This window comes from Salvelinus namaycush, chromosome 28 (genome assembly GCF_016432855.1).
Source record: "Salvelinus namaycush isolate Seneca chromosome 28, SaNama_1.0, whole genome shotgun sequence".
In the NCBI taxonomy this organism is placed as follows: Eukaryota; Metazoa; Chordata; class Actinopteri; order Salmoniformes; family Salmonidae; genus Salvelinus; species Salvelinus namaycush.
The window spans coordinates 35,110,407-35,123,592 of NC_052334.1; the positions used below are offsets into that span (position 1 = coordinate 35,110,407).

Here is a 13,186-nt window from a genome sequence, read left to right on the forward strand (position 1 = left end):
AAGACCAAACAGAGACGTAAGAGCATCCAAGTGTTGTTTAGACGTAAACACGGATGTCTAATGTTAACACTGGCCAGACGCAGAGAGGAAGGCGTTGGCAGACGGAAGTGCTACCCAAACCTTCAACTAGGGGACCACCTGACAGTCTATACACTGATCCAGCTAATCAAGGGCTTTGTGATGAGGTCATCAGTGTGTTCGTGCCGGGCTAGAACAAAAAGTGTGCGCTGTCTGGTGGACCTCTGCGACAGGGTTGAGGAGCAATGGCACAGACCAGTCAAAACGGATCATCGTGACACATCACTCACGCCTCATCGCTGTCTGTCACTTCGTTGTCACCTTGTCATTTCTTGTTACATCACCGTGGTGTGATTGGGTGTGTGTGGGGTGCAGGCTATTTGGTTGACTTTCAAAGCTCTTTGTTCCAGTTTCTCTGAACAGTAACCATGAGAACATCTCGGAGAGAGGAGAGAGGAGAGGACGGGAGGGGAGGGGAGGAGGGATTGTGTGGCATTACTTAAAGATCATATCTGCATGTAAACCAGCCCTGCTACACAACCAACCTATCTACAGTATTACTGATGAGGAGCTCACTGAAACGGTTCTCACACACACACACGCACACATGCACACACACACACACACACAAAAACACACACACACACACGCACACATGCACACACACACACACACACAGTGAGTGCTAAACGGCCCTCTAGGACTGTGTGTCTGAGTGTGAGAAGAACCAAACAATGTGATGAGTGTGTCAATGACATGACTGGTCTATCACTTCAATGCCCTTCTCTTTCAATCTCTCTTTCTCAATCTCTTGGTCTCTGTCACACACGCGCTATCCTCCTCTCTCCCTCCACAGTCTGTCGTTGCTGAACCATGACTGCAGGCCCAGCTGTGTGATGCTGTTTGAGGGGGAAACGCTCCACCTCCGAGCCGTCAGAGACATGCGACCTGCTGAGGAGGTACGGTGTGTGATTTTGGTCGACTTGAGGCAGGATGCAAATAAAAACGGTGACCTCCCTCTGTCCCTTTCTCTAATTCGCTCTCTCTCTCTCTCTCTCTCTCTCTACCTAGTTAACTATTAGTTACATCGGTTCGTTGGCTCCTACCAGAGACAGACAGACTCAGCTAGAGGAGCAGTACCATTTCACCTGCCAGTGTCAACGATGCACCACTGCAGACATGGTAAGACCACAGCCACACACACAAACGCACTCGCTGTTCACTGTGTCAGCGTGATCTCAGCGTGATCTCAGCGTGATCTCGGTGTGGTCTCGGCGTGATCTCGGCGTGGTCTCGGCGTGATCTCGGCGTGGTCTCGGCGTGATCTCGGCGTGGTCTCGGCGTGATCTCGGCGTGGTCTCGGCGTGATCTCGGCGTGGTCTCGGCGTGGTCTCGGCGTGATGTCGGCATGGTCTCGGCGTGATGTCGGCGTGGTCTCGGCGTGATCTCAGCGTGGTCTCGGCGTGGTCTCGGCGTGGTCTCAGCTTGATCTCAGCGTGGTCTCGCCCTCTCTCCCGTGCTCTGCCTCTCCTCGCCCTCTCTCCCGTGCTCTGCCTCTTCTCGTCCTCTCTCCCGTGCTCTGCCTCTTCTCGCCCTCTCTCCCGTGCTCTGCCTCTTCTCGCCCTCTCTCCCGTGCTCTGCCTCTTCTCGCCCTCTCTCCCGTGCTCTAGCTCTTCTCGCCCTCTCTCCCGTGCTCTGCCTCTTCTCGCCCTCTCTCCCGTGCTCTGCCTCTCCTCGCCCTCTCTCCCGTGCTCTGCCTCTCCTCGCCCTCTCTCCCGTGCTCTGCCTCTCCTCGCCCTCTCTCCCATGCTCTGCCTCTCCTTGCCCTCTCTCCCGTGTTCTGCCTCTTCTCGCCCTCTCTCCCGTGCTCTGCCTCTTCTCGCCCTCTCTCCCGTGCTCTGCCTCTCCTCGCCCTCTCTCCCGTGCTCTGCCTCTCCTCGCCCTCTCTCCCGTGCTCTGCCTCTCCACGCCCTCTCTCCCGTGCTCTGCCTCTTCTCCCCTCTCTTCCGTGCTCTGCCTCTCCTCGCCCTCTCTCCCGTGCTCTGCCTCTTCTCGCCCTCTCTCCCGTGCTCTGCCTCTTCTCGCCCTCTCTCCCGTGCTCTGCCTCTTCTCGCCCTCTCTCCTGTGCTCTGTCTCTCCTGGCCCTCTCTCCCTCCACCTGTCTCTAAGTTCCCCGTCCTTATCAGGGGAAGAGGAAAAATAATACATCCACCACTTTCTACTTCAATACCGATCTCCATCCGTCTCCCTTTCTCGCTCTCCTTATCTTTCAGTCTGTCAGTCGTCCACCATCCCTCTCCACCTGTCAGCTCTGAGGCATGCTGTTGACTTGAACCAGCTTCTTATGACACAGAGTCAGTGCTCACTAGACGTTTTGATTGGCTGGTTTCAATTTTCACTCTGCTTTTAATGAACATGTGATTAACCCGCCATTTATTCAGCTCTCTCTCTCACACACACACACACACACACACACACACACACACACACACACACACACACACACACACACACACACACACACACACACACCTCTCTCATAAACAAATAATGATCTAGTATCAACAGTATGCCAGTTGTAATTTCACGGCCTGTTCAGCTTTCTGCTCTGTAATTAACACATTCACTTTATCAGCATAATAAAGTGTTTGTGAGGATAAAGACATTTCTTTTCAGAAGAATAATAGCATTCTCACTCCAAGGAGTAGCAAGACATAGAACAGTAGTCATTTCTTCCTCTCTGACCTATGTAAACTGGAAACCACATATCCTGAGGTTGCATTTATTGTAGCTGGGGATTTTAATAAGGCTAATTTGAAAACAAGGCTCACAAAATTTTATCAGCATATCGAATGCGCGACCCGGGCTGGAAAAATTCTGGATCATTGTTACTCTAACTTCCGCGACGCATGCAAAGCCCTCCCTCGCCCTCCTTTCGGCAAATCTGACCACAACTCCATTTTGTTGCTCGCAGCCTATAGACAGAAACTCAAACAGGAAACGTCCGTGCTCAGGTCTGTTCAACGCTGGTCCGACCAATTTGATTCCACGCTTCAAGATAGCTTCGATCACGTGGACTGGGATATGTTCCGGATAGCGTCGAACAACAACATTGATGTATACGCTGATTCGGTGAGCGAGTTTACTAGCAAGTGCATCGGTGATGTTGTACCCACGGCAACTATTAAAACCTTCCCCAACCAGAAACCATGGATTTATGGCAGCATTCGCGCATAACTGAAAGCGCGAACCACTGCTTTTAATCAGGACAAGGCGACCGGAAACATGACCGAATACAAACAGTGTAGCTATTCCCTCCGCAAGGCAATCAAACAAGCTAAGCGTCAGTATAGAGACAAAGTAGAGTCGCAATTCAACGGCTCAGATACGAGAGGTATGTGGCAGGGTCTACAGTCAATCACGGACTACAAAAAGAAAATCAGCCCCGTTGCAGACCCCGATGTCTTGCTCCCAGACAAACTAAACAACTTCTTTGCTCGCTTTGAGGACAATACAGTGCCACCGACACGGCCCACTACCAAAACCTGCGGGCTCTCTTTCACCGCAGCCAACGTGAGTAAAACATTTAAACGTGTTAACCCTCGCAAGGCTGCCGGCCCAGACGGCATCCCTAGCCGCGTCCTCAGAGCATGCGCAGACCAGCTGGCTGGTGTGTTTACAGACATATTCAATCAATCCTTATCCCAGTCTGCTGTTCCCACATGCTCCAAGAGGGCCACCATTGTTCCTGTTCCCAAGAAAGATAAGGTAACTGAGCTAAACGACTATCGCCCCGTGGCCCTCACTTCCGTCATCATGAAGTTTTTTGAGAGATTAGTCAAGGATCATTTGACCTCCACCCTACCTGACACCCTAGACCCACTTCAATTTGCTTACCGCCCCAATAGATCCACAGATGATGCAATTGCAATCACACTGCACACTGCCCTAACCCATCTGGACAAGAGGAATAGCTATGTAAGAATGCTGTTCATCGACTACAGCTCAGCATTTAACACCATAGTACCCTCCAAACTCGTCATTAAGCTTGAGGCCCTGGGTCTCGACCCCGCCCTTTAGCAACTGGGTCCTGGACTTTCTGACAGGACGCCCTCTCCTGTACTCCCTGTTCACCCATGACTGCGTGGCCTTGCACGCCTCCAACTCAATCATCAAGTTTGCAGATGACACTTCAGTGGTAGGCTTGATTACCAACAACGACGAGACAGCCTACAGGGAGGAGGTGAGGGCCCTCGGGGTGTGGTGTCAGGAAAATAACCTCACACTGAACATCAACAAAACAAAGGAGATGATCGTGGACTTCAGGAAACAGCAGAGGGAGCACCCCCCTATCCACATCGACGGGACAGTAGTGGAGAAGGTGGAAAGTTTTAAGTTCCTCGGCGTACACATCACGGACAAACTGAAATGGTCCACCCACACAGACAGCGTGGTGAAGAAGGCGCAACAGCGCCTCTTCAACCTCAGGAGGCTGAAGAAATGTGGCTTGTCACCAAAATCACTCACAAACTTTTACAGATGCACAATCGAGAGCATCCTGTCGGGCTGTATCACCGCCTGGTACGGCACCTGCTCCGCCCACAACCGTAAGGCTCTCTAGAGGGTAGTGAGGTCTGCACAACGCATCACCGGGGGCAAACTACCTGCATCACCGGGGGCAAACTACCTGCCCTCCAGGACACCTAAACCACCCGATGTCACAGGAAGGCCAAAAAGATCATCAAGGACAACAACCACCCGAGCCACTGCCTGTTCACCCCGCTATCATCCAGAAGGCGAGGTCAGTACAGGTGCATCAAAGCTTGGACCGAGAGACTGAAAAACAGCTTCTATTTCAAGGCCATCAGACTGTTAAACAGCCATCACTAACATTGAGTGGCTGCTGCCAACATACTGACTCAAATCTCTAACCACTTTAATAATTATAAATTGATGTAATAAATGTATCACTAGTCACTTTAAACAATGCCACTTTATATAATGTTTGCATACCCTACATTACGCATCTCATATGTATATACTGTACTCTATACCATCTACTGCATCTTGCCTATGCCGTTCGGCCATCGCTCATCCATATATTTACATGTACATATTCTTATTCATTCCTTTACACTTGTGTGTAAAAGGTAGTTGTTGTGAAATTGTTAGATTACTTGTTAGATATTACTGCATGGTCGGAACTAGAAGCACAAGCATTTCGCTACACTCGCATTAACATCTGCTAACCATGTGTATGTGACCAATAAAATTTGATTTGATTTGATCTCTCACACACACACACACACGCTCCCACCACCCGCGAAAGGCTGTAATTAAGAAGTATAATTTCATGCTCCAAGGCCATCGCCACGGAGACTAGGCTGGGATGTGCAATGGAGTCGAGTTATTAAAACGATGGAAGTGAGGAGATGGAGAGAGCGAGAGGACAGGAAGAAGGCAGGGGGGAGAAAGGGGGTGTAGATTGAACAGTGTTTTCTATAATGATCCCGGTTGAATCATACACAGGAACCACCCAGCTCATCATCTATCTCAGTGTAGTGATTGAAGTGGAGCAGCTGTAGCAGGGCTTGAACCAGCAACGCCAGACAGTGCATTTACAGCCAGTCCTCTTGGTAGAAGCTGGTGTGAGGGATCAGAAGAGCACGCATCTCCAGGGTATTCATTGATGGATAGTGATTTGATTTGCCCAAGTTGCTTCTCTCGCTCATTCCTTCTCTCCTGATCTCTCTCTCCTGATCTCTCTCTCTTGTTCTCTCTATCTCTCACCCGCTCCCTATTTTCTATCAGAAAAAGCTTTTCAATCTACTGGAAAGTTGGCTTTTGAGATTGACTCGTATTGTCTTCTTCAGTCTTTGTAGTGTGTGTGTGTGTGTGCGCGCGTGAGTGTGTGTGTAGTGATGTGATGCCTAAGGCTTGCAGGCAGATCTCTTTGTGAGCTATTGTTCACCTGCACAGAGAAACACTAACAGTAGCCAGCAGTGCTGTCACACAGAGATGTATTGTAGGAGGCACAGAAAAAACAACGCCTCACTATAATACGTCTACACACACACACACACACACACACACACACACACACACACACACACACACACACACACACACACACACACCTTAAAAGCCTTGATTTGCATAATGTTTGGCTTCAGAAGCTGCCACTTGGCAGACACTGCAATTAACAACATTCAAGACACAAGGCATGATGGGATTTCTTCTGAGTCAACACCAATGTAATCTATCCCCAAAGCCTGTCACACACATACATACATACACACTGACCAAAGCAGTAGAGAAACATACGTGTTGTCTCGGATCACATTCTCATGTGGCCAATCCCACTGACAGGCTGCAAACCACACACACACACACACACACACACACACACACACACACACACACACACACACACACACACACACACACACACACACACACACACACACACACACACACACACACACACACACACACACACACACACACACACAGACAAGCACACACACACACACACACACAGACAAGCACACACAGAGACAAGCACAGCAGGACACACACACTGCAGACATCATTATCAGCAACGTCCATTGTTCTTCCCTGAGAGAATGGCTAAGGCTTACCGGCATCCTCTTTCTCTCCCTTTCTCTACCTCTCTTTCACAACCTCTCCCCTACTCTCATCCTGTCTCCCTCACTTTCTCTACCTCTCTTTCACAACCTCTCCCCTACTCTCATCCTGTCTCCCTCACTTTCTCTACCTCTCCCCTACTCTCGTCCTGTCTCCCTCACGTTCTCTACCTCTCTTTCACAACCTCTCCCCTACTCTCATCCTGTCTCCCTCACTTTCTCTACCTCTCTTTCACAACCTCTCCCCTACTCTCATCCTGTCTCCCTCACTTTCTCTACCTCTCTTTCACAACCTCTCCCCTACTCTCATCCTGTCTTCCTCACTTTCTCTACCTCTCCCCTACTCTCGTCCTGTCTCCCTCACGTTCTCTACCTCTCTTTCACAACCTCTCCCCTACTCTCATCCTGTCTCCCTCACTTTCTCTACCTCTCTTTCACAACCTCTCCCCTACTCTCATCCTGTCTCCCTCCCTTTCTCTACCTCTCTTTCACAACCTCTCCCCTACTCTCATCCTGTCTCCCTCACTTTCTCTACCTCTCTTTCACAACCTCTCCCCTACTCTCGTCCTGTCTCCCTCACTTTCTCTACCTCTCTTTCACAACCTCTCCCCTACTCTCGTCCTGTCTCCCTCACTTTCTCTACCTCTCTTTCACAACCTCTCCCCTACTCTCATCCTGTCTCCCTCACTTTCTCTCGCCTCTCTCCATCCCTGGTTCCTTCTCCCTACTTGTCTCTCCTCCCTATCTCTCTTTCTTTCTCTCTCTCCCTCCCTCTCTCTTTCCATGGTCAATAGTTCATTAGGTGTGACTAGGGCTGTGGCGGTCATGACATTTCGTCAGCCGGTTATCGTCATGCAAAAGACCGCCGGTCTCACGGTAATTGACAATTCATTAACATAAACACGTTCAGCATCTCCGGGCCTCCGAGCATACAAACCACTGATGCGAGCCTTTGGAACATCTACGTTTTTTAAAAGCCTAATAAATCAATTTAATATACACCGTCACAATAAATCCGTAATTTATTTTAGTGAGGTCTAAAGAAACATTACGATATTAAGAAAATGGATTTCAGAAGAACAGAATAGGAGTTGGCCTACTGTGTGTTATCTGGCTATTCTCCATTGTTCATTTAGCTGACAAGATAGGCTTATAAGTCCCGTGCCATTATTTTATATTATATCATTTTATAGTAAGAAGAATATAATTTAACTTAGCTGAATAAAATAGAAAGGATATTTTTCCCATTATGGAGCGAGTGCCCATATGAAATGGCTATAATGAGTGTAAAAGTGATCAGGCTTTGAAACAACAACATCTACAGCAACCATGTTTTCCACTGTTTCAACCTGCTGTTCAACTAATAAGTGTTTGATGTGATTTTTTTGTATTTGCATTCATGTCAGAGTGGTTCGAGGGACAATAGAGTCCAGAGTACCAGGCCATTAGGACCTGATGGTAGTTAGCAAGTTGGGTACTACCAAAGCATGTCCAGAGTACTTAAAAGGAGATTTCCTGGGACACTACGTTCACAAGGAATTATAATGCGGTCATGACTGCCGGCGTGGCAGTAATATGGTCACCGCAACAGCCCTAGGTTTAACACCGGTCTCTATGATATATATCACATTGGGGTTAAGGTTCACTAAACACTGGTAATTGTAACGGACTCAAACTAGTCAGAGGATCATGCACATATGAGGAGTTGTTGTTTCTGTCTGTCAAACTAGACAAAGGAACAAGATCATTCTGGCAGCTTCCTCTCGTTCTGCATTCGTCTATGACACTTTCAGAAGACACACACAGCACTGGGTGATGAATACTGCAAAGCTGACACGCATTGATGTCAGTTCAAAAACAGGGAAGCAGGCCTGGGGGATTTTAGCTGTCGCCTCTTATCTTCTCTCTGTGTGTGTGTCTGTTAACTGTTCAGTGTATGCTAGCAGGTACCCAGCACTACCTTCTCTCTCTTGTGTGTTTGCAGCCAGGCTCTAGTTTGGTAACATTTTTACAATACATCTTTACTTCAGAAAAAAAGTCCCACGAAAGGGCTGTTGCATTGACCATATTACCGCGACACTGGCAGTCATGAGTCAGGACCGCAGTAAAACTCTACGTGACCATTGAGTCAAGGGGATCCTGTCTCATGCACTCCGGACATGCGTTAGTAATACCCAACTCACTAACGGTTATCAGGTCTCAGGGCTTTATTGTCCCTCTATGAATGCAAATGAAATCATCAAAACGGTTTGCGTTTTTAAAACTCACCTCACTATGATGGAGCAATTGGAAGAAGAAACAGTTTGAAAACTGAGTGGAGAACATGTGTCATTGTGTATGCTGTTTCAAAGCCTAACACAACGAAATGGGCAGCGCTTTCTAAGGTGATGAATAATTCAAAACAGCCATATGCATATTAGGGCTTATGCATAAACATAGGCCTATATATGAACCCAAAACCGAAAGAAAACCTGAATTAAATTAATGATTGTGCTGTTATACAATGCGTAGCCTACCGCATATTACACACAGCTGAAAGACATAAAAAAATACACAGATTTAATGTCTTTGGTACATAATTGCTTTAGCCTAAATTAAACAAATTCAGATGTAGCCTACAAGTATAGTGAATTTGTATTTGGTTGTCATAATTCATAGGCCGACATATTTACCTTTTATCTACAGAATATCTCACCCCTGTGCGTTTCCGTCTCCTCCCCTCTCCTACATTCCTTTCTCAAGCGCGCAGAGAAGAGGCGCTGTCAACAGTTTAATGAAATATGTTTCATTGTGATGTTCCCGAACAGATTTCACTTGGTTTCCCAATATTAAGCACTGGGTAGCTGCAGGAACAGGGTTGGAGAGCCCATAGCATATAGAGTTTGGGTGTAATATCACTTGTCGCACAGCGAGAGGTTGCATGCTCCTCAAACAGTGGTTGATGCATGGAGTGAAATAACCTGAGTAGCCTACATAAGTGGGAAATGAACCAGCAGGAAAGTGGCCTCTGTTCGCTATAGGAGTGCATACAGATAGCATGTATTTCCCCCATGCTCCTGTTCCTGCCCATTTGATAATGGACCTATCTAGATCTAAACCAATGTTACATATTAGTAAAGAAACTTTTATTTGCCTATAGTCTGATGGGTGAAAATATGATCACTTGATGAGAGAACAGGGTGTGCAGCCTGACCCAAGGAACCTAGTTCCAGCTTTTTTTTGTGCCTTTGTCAAATCATCAGTAGCCTATAGTGGCATCATGCAGCCCATATATGTTTTGATTTCTAAGCCATTCTAAGGTTTGTATCATTCACAACTGAAGTTGCCAAATGACTTTAAATCTAGCGTATAGGACCTGTTTCAAATGATCACTTTTACACTCAACATAACCATAGAGTAGGCCAACTCATATTCTGTTCTTCTGAAATACATTTTCTTCATATCATAATATTTCTTTAGACCTGCCTAAAATAAATCCTGGATTTCTTGTGATGGTGTATATTAAATTGATTTATGAAACTTAAAAAAAAAAAAAATGTATATGTTATAAAGGCGCCCATCAGCGGCTTGTATGCGTGGAGACCTGGAGATGCTGAACATGATTAATTAAACATTTCATGACCGCCACAGCCCCATTCCCAAATACCAAAACCTTGTCAATATTTGGTCCAACTGACACTGTAGTGTTAGTCTGCCTCAGCCATCAGCCCCATAATGTAGGGAGTCACCCCCATACCATGGAAAGAGCTCTGAAACCCAATGATCATTTAATATGAAGCAGCTACACGGTGCCCGGTTCTGACTGTGGCTGTCAGTGTCTGTTATTGTCCTCTTTAAACTAGCAGGCCTAGAGCAGCTTTACACATCCACACACACACACACGCACACACACACGCACACCACACACACCACACACACCACACACCACACACACACACCACACACACACATACCACACACACCACACACACCCACACCACACACACCCACACCACACACACACACCACACACACACACACACACACACACACACAGATTGCTTGGGTTCGCCGTTACCACAGATAGTCAGTCAGTATTATGGTTCTGGGCTTTGACACCTGCTGACAGCCTCGGGTTTGAGAAAGAAGTAGAGAGTGGGAAGGATAGAGGGAGAGAGAGACAAGAGGATGGAGAGAAATAGGCTAAGATGCGTTCTGCCTGCAGTGTATGGTGGTGATGACAAGCTACCTTGAGCTCTCAGCCAAACATGAGCTCCAAGTTAACATACAGCCAGTGTTTTCCATTAGTCCACAATTGTTTGCAGAATTGTTTTGCATTTTCCATTTCCAGTTGTCCTTCAAGACCCATTTCACCACATAAAACAAACAAAAAAATGTTACTAAGTCTGTCAACCTTGAGTGCCACAGGGGACTGCTATCTGGAAATTCTTAAATAGTAGTAAATAGTTTATAGTAATAGATTATATATAGTCGAAGGTTCTGAAGAAGTACTCTGAGTACCACAATGATCGTGTTTTGATCATGTTTATGTTTATAAGACATTTATAAGCAGCTAGCCTTTCTTCAACATCTCCAATTTAAGCCGACTAGAAAGTGTGTGCCCTCAGGCCTGGAGGGAAGAAAAAGTCATTCCGCTACCCAAGAATAGTAAAGCCCTCTTTACTGGCTCAAATAGCAAACCAATCAGCCTGGTACCAACCCTTAGTCAACTTCTGGAAAAATGGTGTTTGACCAGATACAGTGCTATTTTACAGTAAACAAATGATCAACAGACTTTCAGCATGCTTATAGGGAAGGACATTCAACAAGCACAGCACTTACACAAATGACTAATGATTGGCTGAGAGAAATTGATGATAGAATGAGTGTTTGGTTAGACTTCAGTGCGGCTTTTGACATTTTCGATCATAGTCTGCTGTTGGAAAAACGTATGTGTTATGGCTTTATACCCCCTGCTATATTGTAGATAAAGAGTAAAGATAACAGAACACAAAGGGTGTTCTTTAATGGAAGCCTTTCCAACAAAGTCCAGGTAGAATCAGGAATTCCCCAGGGTAGCTGTTTAGGCCCCTTACTTTTTTCAATCTTTACTAACGACATGCCACTGGTTTTGAGTAAAGCCAGTGTGTCTATGTTTGCGGATGACTCAACACTATACACGTCAGCTACTACAGCAACTGACATGACTGCAACACTTAACAAAGAGCTGCAGGTAGTTTCGGTATGGTGGCAAGGAATAAGTTAGTCCTAAATATTTCTAGAACTAAAAGCATTGTATTTGGGACAAATCATTCACTAAACCCTAAACCTCAACTACATCTCGTAATGAATAATGTGGATATTGAGTAAGTTGAGGTGACTAAACTACCAACTACCAGTTACCATGGATTGTAAACTGTCATGGTCAAAACATGTTGATACAACAGTAGCTAAGATGGGGAGAAGGCTGTCCATAATAAAGCGATGCTCTGCCATCTAAACAACACTATCAACAAGGCAGGTCCTGCAGGCCTAGTGTTGTCGCACCTTGACTACTGTTCAGTCGTGTGGTCAGGTGCCACAAAGAGGGACTTAGGAAAATTGCAGTTGGTTCAGAACAGGGCAGCACGGCTGGCCCTTAAAAGTACACGGAGAGCTAACATTAATGATATGCATGTCAATCTCTCATGGCTCAAAGTGGAAGAGAGATTGTCATCACTGCTTATTTTTGTAAGAAGTGTTGACAAGCTGAATGCAACGAGCTGTCTGTTTAAACTAATAACCCACAGCATTGTACACCCATGCATACCCCACAAGACATGCCACCAGAGGTCTCTTCACAATCCCCAAGTCCAGAATAGGAGGCGCACAGTACTATATAGAGCCATGACTACATGGAACTCTATTCCACATCAGGTAACTGATGCAAGCAGTAGAATCAGATTGAAAAAACAGGTATAAATACACCTTATGGAACAGCGGGGACTGTGAAGAGACACAAAAGTACACACGCATACATTGTAATATTGTTGTATGGTGGTATTATACATTTTGTATTGTAGAGATGTAGTGGTGTAATAATGTTTTATGATGTACTGTTTTATCTTTTGTTTTAGATGTAATGTAAGTGTTTTAATGTGTTTGGACCCCAGGAAGACTAGCTGCTGCCCTGGGGATCCCTAATAAATACAAATACGAACACTAACTGTCCCATGATGCTAACAGCATCTACTGTAACTATATGGTCCCTGACCCTCTCTCCTCCTCTCTCCATGGCCAGGACCCCATGATGCTGTGTGGGGAGGAGGAGGCCTGGACCCCCCTGAGAGAAGCGATCCCCAGGTTGGAGAACCTACAGACACATGGTGGTATCCTTTACACAAGAATCACCCATGACAATATGTCACAACGTTAAAATGTATGATTAAACAAATATGCGCTCGCACACACACACACCACATCTCATCTGTCCATTTTATGCTCTCTATTTTAGTCCAGTCATAATTATCTCTGTCAATCTAGTGCTCTTTCTCCCTCTCCTC

General features: G+C 46.4%; 1 protein-coding gene across 1 annotated transcript in view; it reads left to right on the plus strand.

Annotated features, from left to right (window-relative positions):
* Nucleotides 1-13,186, plus strand: part of smyd3 (SET and MYND domain containing 3) — a 180,733-nt gene that overhangs the window by 130,155 nt on the left and 37,392 nt on the right. The window contains exons 7-9 of the mRNA XM_038967765.1: nucleotides 875-977; nucleotides 1,090-1,200; nucleotides 12,925-13,012. Coding sequence (XP_038823693.1) covers nucleotides 875-977; nucleotides 1,090-1,200; nucleotides 12,925-13,012 — 302 coding nt within the window. The remainder of the gene's footprint in view (nucleotides 1-874; nucleotides 978-1,089; nucleotides 1,201-12,924; nucleotides 13,013-13,186) is intronic.